Source organism: Cygnus atratus, chromosome 3, assembly GCF_013377495.2.
Source record: "Cygnus atratus isolate AKBS03 ecotype Queensland, Australia chromosome 3, CAtr_DNAZoo_HiC_assembly, whole genome shotgun sequence".
NCBI classification, from domain to species: Eukaryota; Metazoa; Chordata; class Aves; order Anseriformes; family Anatidae; genus Cygnus; species Cygnus atratus.
Window position 1 is genome coordinate 33,968,988 of NC_066364.1, and position 11,973 is coordinate 33,980,960.

General features: G+C 36.1%; 1 protein-coding gene across 1 annotated transcript in view; it reads right to left on the reverse strand.

Annotated features, from left to right (window-relative positions):
- IMPG1 (interphotoreceptor matrix proteoglycan 1) overlaps positions 1–1,586 on the reverse strand; it is a 56,653-nt gene extending 55,067 nt beyond the window's left edge. Inside the window, exon 1 of the mRNA XM_050709503.1 lies at positions 1,520–1,586. Within this exon, the coding sequence (XP_050565460.1) occupies positions 1,520–1,586 (67 nt within the window). The remainder of the gene's footprint in view (positions 1–1,519) is intronic.
- Positions 1,587–11,973: the final 10,387 nt, after the last annotated feature.

Genomic DNA, 11,973 nt, shown 5'->3' on the forward strand with positions numbered 1-11,973 from the left:
TAAAGTGCAAAACCAGTGTATTTTGATAAACCTTATTTTCCTTGTCAGAGATGAACTATCATTCATTCTCTCATTTTTGCCATAGTTCCAAACTATCATTAATGATTAAATAAAACTATTTGCATGAAATTAAAAGGTAAAATCAAAGAACAACAGAATATAAATCTAGTGTTAACTAATGCATTAGTTTTTCCCAAGCATGTTTTCAGTACTGTAATTGTCCACAAGACAAGATTTACATAATATCAATGAGATACATGAACTGAATTATTTTTAAAGAAAATCTGTACACAGAAGAACAAGACTCAAAAACAAGTGATGTGGAAATAAAACTTTCCAATTCTTATTGACAGTAGACTATGTTTCATGCCATCTCTATTTCAATACCGTTGGGAATACTCCTCTTTTATTATTTTATATTCTTTGCATTTAATTAATATGCTTGCAGTTGACAGAAACTAGGAGGTCATTCACGTGGGCAAAGCATAAAGCAGTTGTGATGTTGGCTGCTAGTTTAATTTTTTAAATATCAAAGCATAGACAGAAAAGTTAATAAGAAAACTCCCCACAAATTAAACACCTTCCCCAAGCATCTAAATTGCATATGGAACCAAACAGGGAAAAAATCACACCACCATTTTTTGTTTTCTGTTGTTGAAGAAGCTTTAAAATTGCTGTGAACTTTGTGATGTTTTTAAAGGGAGCAGTAGCTAGCTGTCGTACTAAGTACACCAAAGTTGTCAGTATTTCTGTTTACTTGCAAATAATTTCACATATTACTACTTCATTTTATTTTCATTGAGACCTGTTTATTGGAATGCATTTAAAAATCATACTATGCATCACAAAAGGAATATATTTTGTCATGTTATTTTAATTATAGGGCGGTTTCTTTCTATTTTAGCTTTTCCAAATATGTACTTATGTTAGCAGATATTTCCTTTTCATTTTCCTATTGTAATATTTATATTTTCCTGCTCGTTCTGTTCTGTGTATAATCCTTCTTAGCATTGCTGTTTCTTGTTTATTTGGCAGTATGTTCTATTCCTCCAAAATCTGTATTTCTAAAAGTTTTTGAAGTTTTTTCTGATAATAGCTGGTAAATACAAAAATATATTTTACTTTCTCTTCATTTCAAAGATAGCAGATAATCTTTAACAATGTCAACACTTCCTTAGACGTTCTTTCAGATGTTTTGTTCCTTTCATATAATTGTTTTTGAAGTTATATATATATATATATATATATATTTTCATAATAGAGCATATGCAGGTGAATAGAAACTAAAATGCATCTCTTATAGAAAATGTAAAGCCAAGGGAACACACATGAGAAATATTGTCAACATTTCCATTTCCAACTTCATAGCTGTCTCACCAGCTGTGCTGTCCCTATCTGAATTGTCAAGACACCAAATTCCAAACAAATAATTCGATAATAACAAAATGACCTGATCTTTCCACTTTTTTTTTTAACCTATTAAAGTTAATTAGTATAATCCTTTTATATATGAACTTACCTCTGCTTTCCTGAACTTGGAGAGCAAGGCAAATGACCAAAAATATTACTCCAGTTTTCAAATGCATGCTGTCTATTGATCATTCACAGTTTTCAAGAATAATCATGCAGGATATAAGAATGTTGAGGTCAAGTAGAAGATTTTTTCTTTTTCTTTTTTTTTTTTAACAATTAAAGTCTCCAAATATATTCCCTCTTTTTTTTTTTTTTTTCTTTGTTATTTCTTCAGCTGTCCTCAGATGTGGGCTGCTTTGAATTGCAAGTAGGTGAAGATTGGAATAGGTGCCAGAATTCAAGAGCTGGACAAATGCCTCCAACGCAAACACTTCTAGCCTGGGGGACTGGAGTGGTAAGACAGGAGTGATGACGTTTTAAAAAAAAGCAGTGTCTGTTTCGGGAATAATCTTTTTATCTGCTGCTCAGACATAATCCCTCTTATGGTCCAGCTGGAAGAGCTTTCTTCATCTTATTAACCTTCTGGAGCAGCATCTGTCAACCCCAGTAGACTTCAGCACCACCACGATAAACAACGGAAGTCTCTTCTAGTGCCCATTGCCTTCAAACAGTGATCATTTGGGCATTCCAGAGGTATGGCAAGCGAGCAGAGGTGAAATCATGGGGAAAGATGATTGTGCTATTTCCAAACCTGTGATCACAAAAAACAGGGAACTTCCTTTGAAAAGGAAGAGAGCTTTCTCTGAAAGAACATACTATATTCTGCTTTCCCACTACATTTGACTTGGAAGCCCCTCTCCGTCCTCATACCAAAAAGTTGCTGTTGTGATATTTCTATCATAGAATTGATGATGATGTTCTATGACAGCAGGGAAATGATGTGACTCAGCAGTAAATTGCAGCAATGTTCAGGGCTGGCACAAGCTGATTCCAAATTGGTTGTGGGGGATGGAAGGTGGTGCATGGAAGGAGAATAATAATAAAAAAAAAAAAAAAAAAAAGTAGGAAATGATATTTCAAGCACACAGCTATAACTGGGCCAAGAACTGGCAGTGAGTGAATACAGTTTTCAAACAGCTCTGTTCCAGTTTCCCAAATAACTATTCCTGTTACATATTTGGAATGTGTAAAAGTGCCATACTTTTTGTTTTCAAGAATGTTTTATAGTGTTCCAATAAACCTAAAAATCTACCTGGACGGTATTTGTAAATGTCTGTCTCACTTAGAGATTTCTGTGCAACTGGATTTTAGATTAGGAAATATCTAGACTGGCAGCAACTCTGTTTTCTAGCTCTGTAAGTTCAAGTTGCTTTAAGAACAACCTTCATTTGAACCCAATCAGTATTCTATTTTTACTTAGGATTTAAACAATGACAACCTCCCTCCCTTCCTGAGATAGCCTAATTTTAACTACTTGGACCAGCTAGTAAAGAGACTGAGCTGAGACCAACAAGGTCTGCTTTATCTTATTTTCCCAATCTTTTTCTGATTTTCAGTGCTCCTTGTAATGCTTTATATATATTGTTTCATTTACATTGTTTTACTGTTCTAACAAAACAAATTAGGAAGACCTTGTCAGTAGCACAATGAAAGCCAGCAGTGGAGATGATCAGGATATATACCAGAGAAAATTTGAGTATTAAAGAAGGATCATTATTTAGCAGTACCAGTATTCAACTTTACATATTTTATATATCATAATCATATGGTATGTGGTATAGTCATATATGGACTACCTCTATGATCCACATAATCTTTAGTGCTCATAAGCATGTTACAGTTGAAAGATGGAAGTTCCCCTAATATGTTATCTCATTGTTGATTGCTTCAAGTCTGGATCTGCAACTTTTGGAAGCACAGGGAATTTTTCTTGTGGTAGTGGAATTCACTGTTTCTAGCATCATCTTCTGAAAGTGCAGGGTCGGCATTTCTGGAAATCACAGGCCATTTCTTCAGAGAACCCTAGGTACAATACTCCGTATGGAATTTAGTAGGAATGTGATCCTTTAATTCCATTAGGAATCTAATTTAAGCATTGGACTGAATTTTAAAAAGTGCAATAAAGAGATTTACTTAATTACTATGCAGAGTTGTTAGTGGAGTCTGAAGCAAGAATCAGAAATCCTTTCTTTTAAAAATGTTGGGTGATCCCTTCTCATATAGGAAAAGACACATTTAACAAAACATGTTTGTATCTTTCAGAGAATTTAAAATAAACCTGTGCAGAAACAATCCTAGAAGGTACCACAGTGTTGTTTAGTGTCAAGGTATGACTTTCGGAAAATATTGAGCTCCATGGGTAAACTTTGACTAAAAGGTGTAGGGTGCGAGTCTGCATACATTGGGATGCTGCTTAAATGATGAATATTTCAAGCTGTTTTCTGTTAAGGCAGTGCCTTCTATGTATTTCCATTTAATTAAGATTTTTTTTTTTAAACTAACCTTGATAACTGGCACAGTGGAAGCAAACAAGAATGATAAACACTCATTAAAGCTAAAGCAATATTATCTAGGGACCACTCCATCTCTAAGTACTGTAGTGTTTAATTATAGGTCACTGTTAATTAATCTAGAAGCATTTCTTCTAGTTGGTTTGCTGTCAACAATAATTATATATTCTTAAAGAGGCAATTAAAAAAATTCAACTGCAATTCAATAGTGCACTACAAATACATTACCAAGACATGGGAAGGGCAAAACTGTGTACTAAAAGATCCATTCATCCAAGATAAGTGCTCGTAAATGTTTTAAATCAGACCTGTTAATGGTCAGCTCAATGAATCACTGCACATATCTAAAATGATATGCTGACATGTTGTTTAAATACAACAAAAGCTGTTTCCTTTGTTTGCAGAAAAATAACAATTTAGGCCATTGAGAATCCTGTTTTGAAGATGTTTTATGTAAATGGTGGGCAAGACTGAGGTTCAAGACATTGCCACATAAAGACGATCTAAAAGTAGTTATGTATAGTGCTAAATTTTAGGTACCCTACTTAGGTATGGAAATCAGGGTGCCAGCTAACTCAAGTTCCTAATGCAAACAAGACAGATTTTCTCTTCCAAACAGCAGTCTAAATCATCTAAGTTTGTATTCTAGTTTTAGATGTTCTGAGTCATTTCTCCTTCTGGTCAAGCAAACTGTTTTACTTATAATTTCCGCGCTGCATTTCCCTGAGAAACTTGCCTCACCACAAGGAAGGGTAGATCTGTACTCATGAAGTATTTTTTAAATAATCCCAAGTCTTTCTCTGCCTCTGCAGGAGCCAGACTGGTATCCTGCAACTGCTATGCAATAGACACAGATGTAGGCTTTTGATTAAAACTGAGGAAACCTGGATTCTTCTACTCCCTTCTTTGCTACTGAATTTGGCCAAACTAAGCCTTGTCTCTCAAACTGTATCTGCAAATGGAAGGGATGAAATTGGAGAGCTAGAAATGCATCTGTAGGAACAAACAAGAAACTAGATGTAAGAAAGATTTTTTTCCCCTTTCTCATGCAATTAAAATGTTGATGAAATATTTCACAAAAATATTTCACATTTTTATTTCACAAAAAAATTTTTAAATTAAAAAAAAATGAATTGAATTATTATTTTATTCTTCAGATATTCTAGTTTCCATATGAAAGTTAGGCATCAGCACTACTCCTGTATTAATGAGTTTGTTGCGAAGAAAACAAGTTGTCTTTTTGTTAAGCTTTTCCAGTTGGGTAGTATTTGTATTTTGCCCACGACTGCTGTCCAGCCATTGTGCATTCTTTTTCTTCCTGAACTAATGTGAAACTTATATTTAGTAAGTAAACAAAACAAAACTAAACAAAAATACAATAACAACAAAACAACAGCACAAACCTATATCTCTCAGGAAGGTCAAAAAAATCTTATGTTTTGTTTCATGTTTTTCTTTATATTTCTTAGACAATTCCTCTTCCTCATGTCTCTCCTTAGTAGCAGAGACCAAATACGATCACATAAAGGAAAGATAGTTTGACACTAAGAAATGATATTTTCTGTCTGAAAGAACCGACGAGTGTCCAGATATTTTTCTTGCAAATGTCCTCTTGCTTTTCAAATCAATGGTTCTTTAAAACCTATTTCATCTGGAAATTCCCTCACTGTCCCCTCAAGACTGAACTTGGCCAGTGTATCCTGGAAGAGGGTCACACAACTCCCTTTGCTGGTGGCCATACACAGTGATAACACTGGGATAATACATTGAAATTCCTACCTACATTTCTATTGGGGTGTCATTAAAATAACAGTAATGCAGCAAATGCTGTGGAAATTAAGTTAGTTGTTAGTTTGAGTAAATGCCAAATTGGAGTAATAATTTAGTTTTGATTAAAGCAGTGAATTATATTGAGAGAAATAGCCAAGAAAAATATCGGTGATCCAAGGAAATAATAAGAAAATCAGAGGTTAAAGTTCTGGGCTTCTGGGTTGTGCAACTCACTCTTTAACACAGCCTGTATACCAAAGGAAAGAGTTTTTGGAAAGATTTTGGTACTAACCTGGAGAACAACATCTCAGCAATTCTAACTTCAGTACTAGGCAAATTGATATAATTCATAACAAAATAAATAAGTATGATAGCAAGAATAATTTGGCTGATACAATGTTCTTGGATATCCAACAATTTTTAAGCTGTCCACCCTTAAAAAACTAAACTGTCATGGAATAATAAAAAAAAAATTCTCTATTAACAGCTTGTTTTAAAATGAGAACTAAGGGAAAGAAGCAACCATTTCAATAGCTAGGTGTTACCATTAGGTTTCAAACTGGAAGGGGCGGGGGGGGGGGGGGGGCGGGCAAGTGATATGATGACAAAATTTGCTGGTGGTACAAAATAGTTCAGAATCATTAAAATTTTGATTTCAGTAACAGTGAAAGGATACAGATCTGTGTCCTGATGCTGAATGTGAATAACTAAGCTGCAGAATGGTTTCCAGGTAAGGGAATGTTACATAGGCTGGGAGTCTTTGGCCTGAAAGAGAGATGACAGAGCGGTAGAGGAGATTATTACATTGTTTAGTTTTTCTCATAATATGAGAACAGGAAATTCCCCAATTTAATTTTCTGGTATATATTTCTACCTTATTCCTGAGCCTTTCGTGTTGGACTCAGCAGCTTGTTGGGACAATACATTTTCCAATGTAGTTATTTGTTTTTTGAAAAATTTACTTCCTTTATATAAAAATAAGAAGGAATTCAAGAAATTTGTGAATGGTCATCATAAAATGGGATACATATGCTGTTCCCATTTCAGTCTCTTGCACAAAGTCCATTAATCACCGTCAAACACTGAGAGGGCAAGCTAGGAACTGGATAATTTTATGCTTGCCTGTTCCTTATATTCTTTCCCTATCCATCTGCTATTGGCCATAAATGGAACTGGGCCTTTCATCTGGTCCAACATGGCTACTGATAGACTCTGAGCTATAGTCCCTAACCCAGACTGCTCTGCCATTAACATCAAGATTAACATCAAGGAGTTATAACAACTCCTGCTCATACTGAATGGTGTAGCAACCTGGTCTCTTTCCTATGATAAACACCTTTTTCCTGCAAGGTGAGGAGCCTGATACTTCGCTCTGCAGTCTCAGCAAACTCTGTGGAAACCCATTCTGAACACAAAGCTGAAGCAGGTGATGGATTAATGCAGTTCTCTGTCTCCTTTCAGGAACATAATATTATACCTCTTCTGTAATCAAAAGATATCCCTAACATTCTCTAGGGTCTTTAAAAGGCTTTGCTGTTTTGACGTTGCTGACACAGTTAAGTAGTGCTAGCACCTCTTACTATTTAGAATGGGAACAAATGCTGTGGGCATACATTCTCATGAGGAGTTACAGGTACATCGCTGACAACTCCTGCTTGACACCATCATCAGTGTTTTCTTATAAAGCTTTTTATGCTGTACACTGTTAAAATGGTTAATGAATTTAGATTCTGTTTCGTGTGATGAGGGAGATAAGGGTATGGAAAAAGCATGGTATTAACTGAGTAATTCAACACAATTATGAGAAAAATACTACAGTCTGCTGTTTCAGGATGATCTCTGATAAATTATGCTTATGTTATTAGTTACATGATCTTTCTTTGGTATCATTAAACATCTAAAAGGGATTATTTATTATTATTATTATTATTATTATTATTATTATTTATAGTTGGCAGTGACACAGCAAGCTGACCATTAGCTTCCAGTCAGTGGAGATAAAGACTACAGTACATCCGCTCAGACAGATTAACACGTAGTTACTTGCATACCCATACACAACTTTCTGTTATTCCTGGAACTGCTTAAGTTTATATCATGGGGGGTTGTATTGGGCTGAAACGTGTTTCTTCCAAATTGCTTTCCTCTTGCTGCTTAGAAAGAATCTTTGTTTTAGCTACTAGCTAAATCTAAAGTTAGTTGATGGACTCACTGCTCACAAAACAGTCCTGGGCAGTGTAGCAAATTAAATTGAATACTGCAGTTACCAGTTATAAAAAACTAAAATTACCAAATGTGTTTCTCTATGTGAAGCAAGACATGCAGAGATGCGGTCTTTTAAAATATATATTGTCTAAACAGAAGCAGGAAAGACGTGATTAGCTGGTAGCTCCACTTCATTTTATGGCAACTGGAAGAAGATATTTAAAAAAGTGAGTAAGCAGGCAAGAAGGGAAAGTATGAAGTGTTTGGTGCGCTCGTATCCCCATACTAGCTTAGTTTTTCCTCTGTGAGAAATTTGGCATTTCCTCTGTGAGAAATTTGGCCCTTTACTGCTGAGTCTAACACTGTTCTTTTTTTTTTTTTTCTTTCACAGTTTTTTTCCCAACTATTCCTCATCATGCACAACAGCTGCACCGGTTCATCAGTATTTTACTTTTTAAATTTACCAGATGAGAGTGAGATATGAAAGGACCATATTTCCTGTGCACAAGACTGATCTAGCAGACAAGAATTTTTGGCTGAAGAAATGGTCTTACAAAAAAGCTAGTATGTGCACCAGTGTTGTGTGGCACTTAAACTGTTGAGAGAAGAAAAATTTAAAACCTAACCAGAAAAATAAAAAAATATGCACAATATGTATGCAATTTTTTTTTTTTTTGGTGGAAGCTATACTATGCTAAGCTTAACTGCTTTGCTAAAAATTTCTTACTCTTCTTTTTCAGGAGATGGGTACCCATCATTTTGATATTTTGTTATTGATAAACTTTAAGGAGAATAAACAATAGATAAGCTCTTATTCATTGTACATTCTAAAGGGAAAAAAAATGTTTTGACTATTTTCTGTGAAAAATAAGGTATATTTTTATTGTTTCTGAAAGTTGTAATTTTGAAGTCATTCTCATGTTTAAATATTGCTTTTTCATTTTCATTAAGCAGCTTGAGAATTTGTCATATATTATTTAATCAGGTTGTGACCTTGTTTTTCTATGAAGTTGCTGATTGCCATTAATTTTTCTTTCTTACAGATTTTTATTTCTGGAAGTGTTTTCAGTTTCAGTGTACTAGTTTATAGGGTGAAATGTATTATACATGCACTACTGTGCATGCTGAGTAGTTCTGGGATGTTTAACTTTGAGAAGAGAAGACTCAGGGGGATCTTAACATTTTTTTAAAGTAAGTGATGGGAAGGGGTAAAAGAAACAGAACAAACCTCTTCTCTGTGGTGTCTCTTGAAAGGATAGAAGGCAATGAGCACACACTAAAAGGCAAGAAATTTTGTTTAAACATTTAAGCATACATTTTTGTATATAAGGGTGATCGAACACTGGAACAGTGCTCTCTAGAGAGGTTGTAAAGTCTCTGTTCTTGAAAATATTCAAAATCCAACTGGATGTGGTCCTCAGCTACCTGTTCTGACTGACCTGGGTCTTAATATGTGGTTAGACTAGATGACATCCAACGTCCCTTCCTACTGTATCCATTTTGTGGTTTTATAAGTCTCTCACAGTGAGTGAACAGAAACAACTGTAAATGGGCAAGTAACTTTTCAAATTTGTTTCAACACCACTTTAACAAACAGTATTTTCAATGCGATTCTTTGATGTGGCCAATATATTTACACACAAATATTTTAAAGTCTAACCTACACAGAACAAGAATTTACTCAATGTACAGTTAGGAGTATATTATGTATAGAAAGCTGAAATTATATTTTAAAGAAAGAAAATTTTAGATTAAGAAAAACAATAAATTCTAGAATTTGTTCATTTCTGAAACAGAATTTTGGGGTCTGGCAAAAGTTCCTTTGTGTGCATTGTTAGAAATGGTGTCAATCACATGTTCAGGTTTGTATTTTGAAATCATACTTCTTATCAGTGATTGCTAAACTAGGCTTCAATGATCCAAGGTACACTGTAAAAATGTTCAGTTAAAGATGACCCATTCTCATAAAAGAGCATACAGGATTGGCCAAAGTAGGACAGGAGTTCAAAAATGTTTTCACAGTATAAGCAGGATCAATTGTGGTTGTTACTTCCAGCTTATAAACTGCATCCTTCAGTTAGGGTGCTGTTACCCTCTACATAGCATTGATGTTGCATATGGATGGCAGGAAGGGAGAATCTGCATCAGGAAATCTGTTGTTCCTGGGTGAGGTCCTGTTCCTCCCCCTTCAGTCCAGAATTAACCCTAAATTAACCCTTCAATTTTTCTCTGATCTATTTTTCCATATATATATATATATACACATATTAATTTACATTCTCCACCAAGGTAGTATTTACTCAAACATCCCATTTTGATCCTCCGCCCTAGTGACAATTTGTCCTGTCTGGTCTTCTTTCATCGGGTTTGCACCCTCTCAGTTTCTACCTTCTCTTTTCTGACCATTTCATCCCATCTCCTAATTTCATTCTACTTCTTTCTGCAGTTTTCTCATCTTCTCCATGTCCTTGACCTGAAGGTGCTTTCCAGCCCACCACTGTGTGTTATTTTGGAAACTAAGAATGGAGGATTGCTGTGGGGTTTAACTGCTACTCCTGGTTGGTAAATCCAAAGTAAGAGAAGCTGCTTATATGTTGTACAATGCCACCCTCCACTGGCAGGTTCTCCTTCCCTCTACATTTCACTGGAGCCTACAGCAACACATACATATCCCCTGCCTTCAGAATTCACAAGAGAATTATCATTTAGAAAGGCTGCATATCTTACATTTTTATTAGGAAAAAGAAACAATGCCACTGTACCTTCCTTCTCACCCCCTGCATTGGATTCTGTTATCATGACCATTTATTTCACTCATTTTTTTCTGACATCTTTTTAATTCTGACTCCCATTTCTTGATGGCTACTTTGATGGCTGGTCCCCAGCTTCCGCATGACACAATACAAAGCATACTCCAGAAACCAGTCCTTGTTTTTAGCTAGACTTGGTGCTCTGCTCAATGCAAATGGAAAAGGACATTTTACATGGATTCCTGCCACCTCAGCTCTGAAATAAGTGGGGATTTAAAGAGATGGGGTCCCTGGGGCTCCTCAGCTATCTGATCTGGAACAGCAGAGCATAGGTACCCGCCAGGATGCACCAGCTTTTTGCACCACATCAGCACTCAGCCAGACAAAAGCTTTTGGAGGAACCAGCTCAAGGCTGATTTTGGTTCTGAGGATGTTAAAACAAACAGCATTCTGTATAACAGCTATGCCCCGGTAACGATGAGCCCCTGAGTGAAACACACTGTAGGCAGGCTGAGTATTCTAACAGCAATAACCATTCAGGACTGCCTCCTTGCTATAAGCCCATTCATGGCAAGACAGGATTGTGCCTCTGTCCCTTTACAGTTAACACTGCAGCCATCAGTCTGCCTTCTTACAGTCTGGCTTATGAATACTTCTCGCTTGTACCGTGCAGCCACCTTCTGCAACCCCTGAGCCTCCTCTCTCACAGACGCCCATCTCAGCCTCCCTCCCTCTCCTTGCCTCTCTTTACCATCCCGTCTTCTGACTATCTGTCAGCTAATCCCTTACTAATTAAACTCTGCCCAAAGGACAAGTAAACAAGAGTAGCTGACATGAAATTTGCAGGCAGTTGTTCCTTTTGCTCTGTTTGTATATTTAATCCTTTGCGCTAGCTTTTATCAGCTTGTCTATTTAGATAAGAAGCTGTTGTGGAGCAGGGATGCTGTGTATATATTGTGCAAGCTCCACTTTCCTGAGCACTATGGTAACAAACATAATAAGTGCTAATATCACACAGTGCTTGAAGGTCATTAGAGGCAGCTGTTGCCATGTCTTGGTGGTGCTAGTGGCAGCTATTTTACTGCTGCCTGTTGGAGATCTGCTTCTGTAAACAGGTCCTGCTTATGGAACTCAACACCTTCGCTGGCACCACCATCACGTTAGACTGGAGGCTTTTTGGGGGATCAGATGGTTTCCTGGGCACTAGCTACCATGAAAAATGTTCATTTTTTTATAGAACACTTTAATAACATAACCCTTAAAACATACAAGTCTCATTGACATTTCTTTACATGCATAGGGACATGAGGACATGGGTACACGTG